At 62.0% G+C, this 11,240-nt stretch overlaps 1 protein-coding gene across 1 annotated transcript; it reads left to right on the plus strand.

Moving 5' to 3' along the window:
• Window positions 1-10,762, plus strand: HSPB8 (heat shock protein family B (small) member 8). The gene is made up of 3 exons (XM_084868391.1): window positions 1-840; window positions 6,285-6,348; window positions 9,812-10,762. The coding sequence occupies exons 1-3, from the start codon at window positions 474-476 to the stop codon at window positions 9,969-9,971; spliced, it is 591 nt and encodes a 196-aa protein (XP_084724517.1). The 5' UTR covers window positions 1-473; the 3' UTR covers window positions 9,972-10,762.
• The last annotated feature ends 478 nt before the right edge of the window (window positions 10,763-11,240 follow it).

Below are 11,240 nucleotides of genomic sequence, written 5' to 3' on the forward strand. Positions count from 1 at the left end.
AGCGGGGCTAGTTCATCACCTCGGAATACTCCCGTGACGGTGGGCAGCGCCCGCCTCCCGCCGCAGCGGCTATAAATAAAAGGCTCCCAGCCAGAAGCCAGGAGAAGTTTCTAGGCCCGCGTCCCAGGGTTTATTAAGCTCCTGGCTCCGCTGCTTGAGACCTCGGAGGCTCTGGCTTGGAGCCTGGACAGCCCGGGAGCACAGAGGCTGGCGGATCGCGGGTGAGGCGGTGAGGACAGAGCGCTCCGGATCCCGCAGGACCAGCCCAGGGGGCTGTAGCGGCCGGAGAGTCTTCGGGGTTTGGGACTCCAGCCTGGTGCCTGCCCCCACCCGCCGCAGTGGATTTGCAGCAGCTTTGGAGGCTGAAGGATCAGCTGGGAAGGCTAGCCCACCGCATCCCCTTGCTGTGTGACCTTGGGCAGGCGGCGCCCTCTCTCTGAGCCCCCGCGTGTGCTCCGGCTCAGCCCCCCGCCATGGCCGACGGTCAGATGCCCTTCTCCTGCCACTACCCCAGCCGCCTGCGCCGGGACCCCTTCCGGGACTCGCCCCTCTCCTCCCGCCTGCTGGACGATGGCTTTGGCATGGACCCCTTCCCCGACGACTTGACTGCCCCCTGGCCCGACTGGGCGATGCCCCGGCTCTCCTCGGCCTGGCCAGGGCCCCTGCGGCCCGGCGCCGTGCCCCGGGTGCCCACTGCCGCCGGCAGGTTCGGGGTGCCCGCGGATGGCAGGAGCCCCCCGCCCTTCCCCGGGGAGCCCTGGAAGGTGTGTGTCAACGTGCACAGCTTCAAGCCGGAGGAGCTGATGGTGAAGACCAAGGACAGATACGTGGAGGTGTCCGGTGAGTGGGGGGCAGGAGGGAGAGGAGGGGTGGGGGCTGCAGGCTGGAACAGCTCAGGGACTTCTCCCTCCAGAGGGGACGCTATGCCGGCTGACAGGGCGGCCTCAGGGCTCGGGAATGCAGCCAGAAGCCTTTAGGGAGAGTTCCCCTGGCCTGGCCAGCTGGGGGCCCGGGGGCGCCGGCCCGTCCATCAGAGCCGCAGGGCGGCGGGAGCCGGGCCGGACATGGGGCAGGGGAAGCCAGAGGAAGGAGTGGCCCAGGCACAGGGGGTGAAAGACAGAAGAGAAACAGGGCTCCTGGCACCCCGGCATCACAGCACAGCCTGGGAGGGGCGTTTACTGTGGGGTGTCAGCAGCAGCCTGGCTTCAAGGGCGACACTCCCCTTGTCCCCGATGAGAACACGGAGGCTTCAGGGTACGAACTGGTCACCTTGACCGAGCTCCTGTCTGCCAGACCCACTGAGCGCTGCGCCGAAGCTTCTCGGTCAGCGGGCCCGGAGGGCAGGGTCCCGTGGCCTCCCCTCTCACAGGCCGGGGAGCGGAGCTGGGGGAACTCTCCCGAGGCCCCAGGCTCAAGTCCAGAGGCGAATCGGTCATGTAAGCCCCCACGAGGGCCGGAGGGCGGCCTAAACCTCTGGTTCCCTCTCCCCACACGCCTCCCGCCCTGGGACAGAGGCCTCCAGTCCCACCGCTGGGCTGGGCTGGGCCGGGCTGGGCCGGGGATGCGCCCAAGGTCACGCTGTGAGTCAGCACAGGAAGCGCCGGCCTGCCCACGCTCCGCTGGAGACAGGAGATGCTTTCCGAAGCTTCCCGGCAATTAGAGCTCCATTAACAGGAGCCGGTTCCCAGCAGCTCTGCCGCCAGAAAATCCATAAAAGCCTCGCAAACACAGCAGACAGGGGCGGGCGGCGGGCAGGACCGGCCCGGCAGGGCAGGAAGGGTTCGGGGGAGTTTCATAGCCCGGCAGGCCGGTCGGAACGGTAAACATCGGCCTGAGTCAGGCGGGGGCCACGTGCTGCGGGGGGTCAGCTGGGCTCCGGGAGCCGCGGCAGGGCAGCGGGCTGGGTTCTGAAACAGGCTCCCCTGAGACCGGCAGGCTGAGCCGATGACTGAGCGGCTCTCCGCTGTGCTCCCCATTCTGGATGGAAATTGGGGTTCAGAGGGCCACAGGACACAGGGTGGTGGTGTCCAGTGGGCGGATGCGCGCAGCGTGTGGGTACAGATGCCTGAAGCTGTTACCGAAGCTGATGCGGCTGAGATGCCGGCCTCACGGGAAGGCCCGAGCAATCAATCATAAACGGCCGGCGGCCTGCGGGTCCTGGCTCCCGCCCGGCCGCGCTGGGCACTGTCAGAGGGATGTGGGCAAGAGCGTCTTTTCCCCGCCGAGCCTCAGTTTCCTCATCTGCTGAGTGGGATCATCATAATATCCTCCCCACGGGGAAGCTTACGTCCATGCAGACAGTATGGAGCGTGAGAGTGTCTGTAAAACGGAGCCGGTGACGGTGCCCGCCTGGCGCCTGGAAATGGGCATCATTATGACCACCCTCTCTGTCTTCGTTTTGATTAAGGTTCCTGAGTTTTCCACCCCAGGTCGGAGGGCCCGGTGGCCCTTCCAGGAGACCTCTGTCCAGCCCCTCCGTCCCCTTTCCCAGGTGCTTCTTAAGCAATGGGACCGGGCAGCCCCAAGCCGAGATCCCAGCTGCGTCACTTACTGACCCAGAGGCTCTGGACGCCTTGCAGAGCCTCAGTTTCCACATCTGTGAAATGGGGTCACTGGGGAACATAGAAGAGACAAAGACGGCGGACAAAGCCTTTTGAGGCTGTAAATGCTCACAGGCATGTACTTAGCCACCGTGGCTTGACAGGATCCAGATCCCCGGAGGGGACATACAGAGTCTCTCCCCAAAGCGGTTTGAAACATCAGATCGACAGCAGAGGCTCCGTCTAAAATGCAACCATCTCCCCTCCTGCACACAGTGACAAACCCATTCCCCACGCACTTTGTGCCAAATGCCTGCACAGGCTGGTTCGCTGCTTCCCCGTGTGGACTTCTGAGTAAACATGGCTAGGTTTGTTGTACCCATTTTACAGACGAGGAAACTGAGGCCCAGAGAGAGGAATTCACCGAGATCACCCACTTCTCCATGGCAATGTCTGAAATTCAAAGCCAGGCCAGCCTAGCCAGTTCCCAGTTCTGATTGCGTGGCCCGGGGCAAACCCTCCCTGCCACCTCCTCCCCTGGGCGTTACCATGAAGGTGGACGGGGTCAGTGCTTGCCAAACAGGGCTCTTTCAGCTGTCACTAGGCATCTGAGGAACGGCTGGAGGAGGGGGCCAGAATTCTAGAAGGTGCCACGTGAGACAGCGTTACAGCGCCGTGGGCCTGGCGGGGCGCTGAGTCTGCTAACGTGGTTTCTGCCTCTGAGAGACGCCTTGTCTTCTCTGGCACCTGTGAGCGTCCGTTCCGAAGGCGGTGTTCGATGGTGCCGGACCAGAAAATTCCCAGCATGCCTCTCACCACCCCGCCCTGCAGCCACCAGCCAGGAAACGTTCCCTCCTGGCCACTGGGCCAGGCTGTGGCCGCGGACGGGACTGGAAAGCCCCCAAGACCGTATGCCCAGCCCTTCCCTCCCCCAGCCGCCCCCCCATCGCACTCCCCGCCTGGTGACAGCCTCTTCCTTCCCTGGGCCCTGGCTCCCAGCGGCCTCTTAGGGTCCCTGGACTGCGGACGAGTCCTGTTTTTCTTTCTTAAATCATCATGATTACTTTTTCTATGTTTACAAAAGTCAAATTATTCCCACGTAGAAAATAAACAGGAAAGCAAAGTAAGAAATTGAAGATGACGCATAATCCTTCAACTGCCCCTACTAAGTAGATATTCAAATCTATGCAAATGAAGCTTTAAGACTCAACACTTTCTTTCAACCAGGTGAATCCCATCCCAGGCCCCCTTAGGGAATGAATCAGAGGCCCTCTCCTCCCTGACCCCAAAACCTGGTTCTCGGAGCATGGACAGGGAGGGTGCACTTCCGAGGGGCAATCCTGTCCCAAACATCAAAATAAACCGCGAGCGTTCACCTTCGCACAGCAGCCTTAGAGCTTACAAAGCGAGTCTGTGCCTCCCTGTCCTTCATTCCTCCCTCACAGAAACCCAGAAATTAGGATGTTGCTGTCACCTCCATTTTAGAGAGCAAGACACGGAGGCTCTGAGAAAAGCAGATGTCAGAGCAGGGACTCCCTGCCTTTGAACCTTTGCTCCTGCTCTCCCAAGCTGTGTGACCCTGGGCACATCGCTTAACCTCTCTGAACTTCTGTTCCCTCGCCACAAAAATCCAAGAATAAGGCTGGTGTGAAAACGAAAGGCGTTGTTATAGATGAGGCGCCGGGAACAGTGGCTGACACCGCGCACGTGCTGCATGAGTTTGCTGTTATTATTGTTCTGTCCCCCGCTCCCTCCTCTATCCTTCCCAGAACGCAGTGTGCGGAAGGGCTGAGTCAGAGGCACTGGCCTGTCCCCAGGGGAGGCAGCCTCAGAGGCCGGGCTCCGGGGAGGGGCCGGGGGCCGGCGTGGGCGCGGGCAGCGGGTGGTCAGGGACTTGGCAGCCGGAACAAACTCTCGGAGCATCAGCACATTCACAGAATAGCGACACTCCCGTGTCCACACCACTCCCTGTCACTGCCCCTTCTGCCCAGCTGGGTGGCTGAGCAGCACAGACCGAGCTTAGACATTCTAGAACCCGGAATCCACCTCAAAGAAGCCCAAGGGTATTCTTTCCCATCGGGAGCCGCCCCAAAGCGGGGGGCTGGCTGCGTGGCCTTGTGTGGCCCCAGGGGAGTGCCGGGCAGCGTGAAAACCCGTGTCCAGGAACATCGCCGCCACGGAAAGATGGCCACGCAGAGAGCGTGACAGGGTGTGAAAGCCCGCACACTCCGCGGTCCCCGTGACACGCTGTGTGACGCGCAGCCGCCCCGTGTGATGTCGGTGTGTTTCTGAGCGCAGAGCGACCAGTCTGGGCATCCACATCCACGGAAACACCGGCGGCTTCCGCAGGGCGATGGGTTATGGGCCGTTTTGATTTTTTTTCTCCCATTATTTTCTACATTTCCTCACTTACACATGCATCATCTCGTAATCAGGAAAAAGTCATTAAGAAAGGAGCAATGAATAAAAAAGCAATTAATGATGTAGTTACCTATCAATGGTCAGTTTTCCAAAATCTGGGACCGCAGGAAGTAACATATCCCACCAGGGTATTCAGTCTGGATCCCCAGGCCGCTCCGAGGGGTGTCCCTGAGTAAATGGGGTCCCTCGCCCTGGGCCGTGGTGGCCCCACCGATAAGGAGGGGCATGGCTCTCCACACTAACTCCTAGTTACGGAGAAATCAGAGATGCCCTCCATTTAAATAAGTGAGGATGGGAAATGAACCCAGGCTCAGAATCTGTTGTGTCAACTGCAAGGTGAGGGGCAGCTTGGGCCCGGCCTCCTTGTAATTTCATCCTTTTCCTTCCTGAGGAAGGAAAATAAAAGGAGGACAACCCTCCCTGCCCCTGCCCCTCCCTGCCCCTGCGGGAGGGACCGGCAGATCCCACCATAGCCCGCCCCTGCCTCAGGTGGGCCCGGCCCGCTGGAGGCCAGGTGGGTTGGCCAGCGGCTGGAGCCTGGCTGCAGCCGGCCGCTCTCTCAGGACCAGGCGCAGGAACGGGACTCGGGCTAATGGAGGTTGGGCCGGGCAGGGGGATCGGACCCAGCACCTGGCTTAGAGTCAGAGAGAGCAGGCTCAGAGCCCGGGCTGGGCCTGGGTTCCGGTGGCAGGGCTAACCCTGAGCACCCTGGGAGGTGGGGAGGGCCCACAAGCTGTGCAGCCAGCGGGCCCCTCCAGGGTGTTCGCCCAGGGCTCCCCTGGCTGCTGAGCGGTGGGTGCTGTCAGTGAGGGCTCAGGAGATGCACTGCCGCCCGGGCCCCCGGCTCCGTGGTTTCCTGACAACACGTCACTGTCCACAAACTGCCGTCAAGGCCTCCTGTCTGTCCTTGCCTTGCTTCATCTCAGCAGCCTGGGAGGTGGGCTCTGTGAGGGGCCTGAGGCTCAGACTGTGGGAGCCCCAAGCCACACCATGAGCGGGGCAGGGGCAGGGGCAGGGGCAGGGGCAGGGGCTGGGGCTGGAGAGGGGCAGGGGCAGGGGCAGGGCAGGGGCTGGGGCTGGGGAGGGGCAGGGGCTGGGGAGGGGCAGGGGCTGGGGCTGGGGAGGGGCAGGGGCAGGGGCAGGGGCAGGGCAGGGGCTGGGGCTGGGGAGGGGCAGGGGCAGGGGCAGGGGCAGGGCAGGGCAGGGGCAGAGCAGGGGCGGGGGCGGGGGCTGGGGCAGGCACAGGGTTTGAACCTGAGCCGGGGCTCTCCTCAGCGGGAGCCCAGGGGACTCCGATCCTGACACGGCCTTCCTCCCCTCCAGGCAAACACGAAGAGAAGCAGCACGAGGGGGGCATTGTGTCCAAGAACTTCACCAAGAAGATCCAGTAAGTGACCCCCGGGAGTGTTTCCGGGTGGTGGTGGGGGGGGGGGGTGCGCTGGGACCCGCATTCTGGGGTCTGACCCTCCTGGGCCTCTCTCCTGTGAGACACCCGCCCCGGCGCGGGACAGGGAACTGAGCCTTCACCCTAAGGGGAAATGTCACAGCAGAGGAATCCGGAGAGCAAGGCCACCTGCAGAGCCACACGGAGCCCCACTGGCTGTGAGGCTAAGGCTGCACAGACACGCCCTGTCTCTGAGCCGCCATCTGCCAGGTGTGCTTCCGGCGGCGCCCTGCCGTCTGGGCTGCCCTGGGCTTTTGGGCGGGAGAGACCACCCTCCCTGATGGTGGAACCGGGGGTGGGAGGTCCTTGCAGGCAGAATGAGAACAGCCCCGAGCCACCCCTCTCCCTGACGCCCTGGCCTCCGGGGAGGGGGACGGAGGTGACACCGGCCCTGCGGCCGCCCCAGGGGACGGCGGTGCCGGCCAGCAGGCAGCAGCCCCGGCGAGCGGGCTCGGGCAGGACTATCATCCCTGCTGCCATCGGTCCTCCCCTGCCAGTGGGGAGCCGGATTCCTGGGCCCCCTTTGGCCTCGGGATCCCGAAGGCCCGGCCCACGTGTCCTGGCCTGACCCCTGCCTGCGGGCTCCTGGCAGCCGCGGGCACTTCCCCATAAGGCAGCGGGCTGGCTGGCTGCTGCCTGGCCCGCCTCCCAGGACCCCTCCCCGGCCAGGCTCCAGGTCCAGCCGCGGAGGGGAAAGGTGGGGGGAGGGCGAGGATGTTTCTTTCAAGAGGTTCAGATGAGGTGTCCCACTCACAGACAGAGTGCGCTGTGTGGGGGACCGAGGCAGGAAGGATTGGTCGCCTTAGAACGGGGCCATCTGCATGTCGGTCTTGTGACAGTTCCGCACTAGCAGGGCCCTGGGCCCCCGGTGCCTCCCCACCAACCAGCCACCCTGACTGCCCGGGCCCCCCCAGGGCTCCCACATCCCAGACACCAAAGGGCCCCCGGGACCCTCCCCCTCGCCATGGCCGGAATCCTCCCCCTCTGACTGGCCCGGGCCCCGCTGCCCGAGGTTAAATCTCTCACCTCACCCAGGGGGTCTGGAGTCCAGGCTCCCCGAGGGGCAGGAGGGGGTGTGTGAAAGCTCTCAGCACAGGCTCCTCCTTGGGAACTGGCCTATTAGCACCTCCAAACCAGGCAGCTGGTTAGAGGCCCTGACCGAGTCTCTCCCCACCCCTGGGCCTCAGTTTCCCCGGGTGTAAACGAGAGCTTTGTCCTGGGCAACCGTGAAGACTCTCTGGGGCTCTGACATTCCGGGGTCAATGACACGGGGCCCCCGGCCGGAACAGTGCGGAGCTCACCCGCAGCACGCACCCCTGGGACCAGGCCCGGGGTTCTCGCCACCTGCAGAGGCCGGCACTTCTGTTACCCCTTGCCCTTTAAGGAAATGGGTTCAGGGGGCGAGAGCCCAGGCTCAAGGCCACACGATCAGGAAGAGTCAGAATTTGAATTCAGGGCCCAGGCCTGGTAGCTCAGGGGGTTAGAGCATCGTCCCGACAGGCCAAGGGTCTGATCTCGGGTCAGGGCACTCACAAGCAGCACCGAGGAATGCATGAATAAGTGGACCCACATGTTTCTCTCTCCCTCTCGCTCCCCCTCTCTCTAAAAATCAATACGTTTAAAAACACTGCAACCCTCTCCCACCGTATCCCTGCCCACGGGGTTGGCATGCGGGCGGTTAAGCAGAGCTGAGCCAGCAGCCAGGGGAGGGGCACACACTTCAGAAGCTCGACTTGGCAGCTGCCCACGTTCCCTCTTTCTCACCCTCCTCCCCTCAGGCCCCGCAAATGCCCGCAGCCTCCACGTGGCTGGCGTCTCCTGGCAGACTCAGCGCACCGGCTGCCGGCTGCTCCTCCAGGCAGGGCCCTGCCCGTGGCCCAGCGGGCTTCCCTCCCTTCTGGGTTCCGTCGTCAGCAAGGCCCGGACTTTGCTTTTACAAGAGGCAGAGCCAGCCGGGCCCGGAGAGCGCAATGGTGATCGAACCTTCTGTCCCCACCTCTCCCCCCGCCCCCACCATGGTCCCTTTTTCAAAAGCCGGGCACCAGAGAGCTACTGTGAATTCAGAGACCAGGATTCCAATTCCTCTTCCACCTGCCAATCGCCAGCTATGTGACCTTGGGCAAATCGCGCCTCTCTGACCTTGACCTCGCCCTCTGGGAAAGGGATGGTAACAGAACCGGCTGGTGGGACGATGGTTCACAGGAAAGAGATGACTTGGGGAAGCACCTGGCTCACAGCACACTCTCAGAGGCCCAGTTTTTGTGATTTTTACTCATAAAGGCACCCAGAGAGGCCACCACAGCTTCTCCCGGTGCCAACAGTTTGTTGAAGAAACTGTGTCCTGGGTAGCCTCATCCACTGCAAACAACCCCCGAACCATACACACAGCTTCAGAACTGGACCCGGGTTTGGGTCCAGAAAGCCCATTCTTTTTTATTTTTTTATTTTTTACAGAGAGGAAGGGAGAGAGATAGAGAGCTAGAAACGTCGATGAGAGAGAAACATCGACCAGCTGCCTCCTACACACCCCCTACCGGGGATGTGCCCGCAACCAAGGTACATGCCCCTGACCAGAATCGAACCCAGGACCCTTCAGTCCGCAGACCGACGCTCTACCACTGAGCCAAACTGGTTTCGGCCAGAAAGCCCATTCTTGACACTCGCTCGCTCCCAGAGCCTGTCCTCTGATTTCCCCGAGTCGCTATACGTGCTCAATGCCGCGGGCTACCAGCTCCTGTGAACCCTCCGGGACCGCCGCACAGCTCTGCCCGGGTCATGCCTACACGTGTGTTTAGGGAACAAAGCACTCTCACCTCCTGCAAACACCTAGGATGCTTAGTCATTCTACACGTCCCCGAGGACACTGGCCTGGGCATTCTAGCCAGGGGGCCAGCCTGACCCGTTCTGCCAGACTGCCCTCTCCATCATTAACTCCACCCGCAATTCCATCATTAATTCCACCCACAATTCCATCCTTAATTCCACCCGCAATGCACGTGGCAGGCGGACATGCACCACCCAAGGTGAGACACACCTTACTTTGCTCCATGCGAAGTGGAGACTCCAGCCAGGACCAGACTCGGGGCCGCAGTTCCCTTGTAAGTTCCTGCTGAGCAGCATCGGACAACTCACAGAGTGTGTCCACATTCTTCACAGAGACTTCCAAAGCCCCACGCGCGGTCCACGTCTAATCCAACCATCTCCATGGTGCAGAGAGAGAGAACAAGCCCCGGGTGACCGAGCGGCCTGCCCAGGACCGCACGCAGCTAGAAAGGGGCAGAGCGGGACTCAGACCCGGCACGTACACCCCAAGCCTGAGCTCTCACCAAAAGTATTCTCTCGTCGGAGGAACAGAGGGACGTGCGGACCGCGTTAACATACGTGACTAACCCTGTGCTCCTCCTAGGCTGCCGGCAGAGGTGGATCCCGCCACGGTGTTCGCCTCGCTGTCCCCCGAGGGCCTGCTGATCATCGAGGCGCCCCAGGTGCCCCCGTACTCCCCATCCGGGGAGGGCGGCTTCGGCGGCCAGCTTCCTCATGACGGCCAGGAAGTGCCCTGCACCTGAGACCGCCCCGGCCCGTCCTCGTCACCCACCCCCCGCCCCCCATCCCCGGGCTTCTCTGACTCCAGGGACCTTAGTCATCACTTTAGCTCAACTCATAGGCTTAGTGCCACCAGACCGCCGGGGGCCAGGGTAGTCTGACCCGTCCCTACAGAGCGTAGTGCTAGGTGTTTGCACCCGAGGGCGCGATCGGCAAGTCCTGCTGGGCTGCGTCAGGCCAAAGCGCTGGGAGTGTTTTCCTTTTACTTTTCTGTCTTGATAAAAGCGTTGTCCATCCAACAGCTGCAGAGCACGCAGCATCTCGCCTCGCCAGGGCTGCTTTTCTCTGGGGACCTCGCCTCCCCCAGATTCCTATTCTGGGCCCCCATGCCCGTGCCTGCCCCCCCCCCCCCCCGTGGGAGCTCACCCCACTGTGTTTCCGCAGCCCCAGCCTCAGAGGCCACAGCCCAGCTCTCTCCCCGCCGAGAGTTCCCCACCGGCCACATGGACACAGACCGGCCTTCCCTTCCGCCCGGCACCCGCCACGAGCTCGCAGGCCCCCGGAGTCCGGAAGCCCCTCCGCTCACCCTCTCCTGAAGTCCCCCTCCTCGTGTCTGTCCCCGTCGGGGTTTACAGAGGGGGCTGTCTCCGGACAGCCCCGCCAGGAACCAAGCAGAGCCAGGCGGCCTGGCGGGCAGGACGCGGCACTGTGCCTGCGGGCGCGACGTGTGTGTCGTTGTTTTCTGAATTGTGCTGTTCTTTAGGGGAAACAATAACAGTAAATAATAATAATAATAAAGGAGCTGGTGTTCTCAGCCTGCGCGCTTCCTTCGACGGGGAATTAAACGACGTCACTTCTATTTCTAATATCAACTGGGAATGCCCGTGGCTGCAAACGCGAACACCCAACACGCGGGGGTTTAACTGACATAAACGTCTACTCTCTGACTTCACAACCAGTCTAGACACGTGACTTCACAATGATTTCTTCAGCTGTAAAACCCACAGGGTTTCCCTTATTATTTTTTAAAAATATTTTATTGATTTTCCACAGAGAGGAAGGGAGAGAGAGAGAGAGAGCTAGAAATGTCGATGAGAGAGAAACATAGACCAGCTGCCTCCTGCACACCCCCCACCAGGGATGTGCCCACAACCAAGGTACATGCCCTTGACCGGAATCGAACCTGGGACTCCCCAGTCCGCAGACCGATGCTCTACCACTGAGCCAAACTGGTTTTGGCAGGATGTCCCTTCTTCCTCGGCCATCTCTGACAGGTCTCCCCTCTGCCATCT

The sequence above is a fragment of the Pipistrellus hanaki genome (genome assembly GCF_964339955.1).
Source record: "Pipistrellus hanaki genome assembly, chromosome: 19".
Lineage (NCBI taxonomy): Eukaryota > Metazoa > Chordata > Mammalia > Chiroptera > Vespertilionidae > Pipistrellus > Pipistrellus hanaki.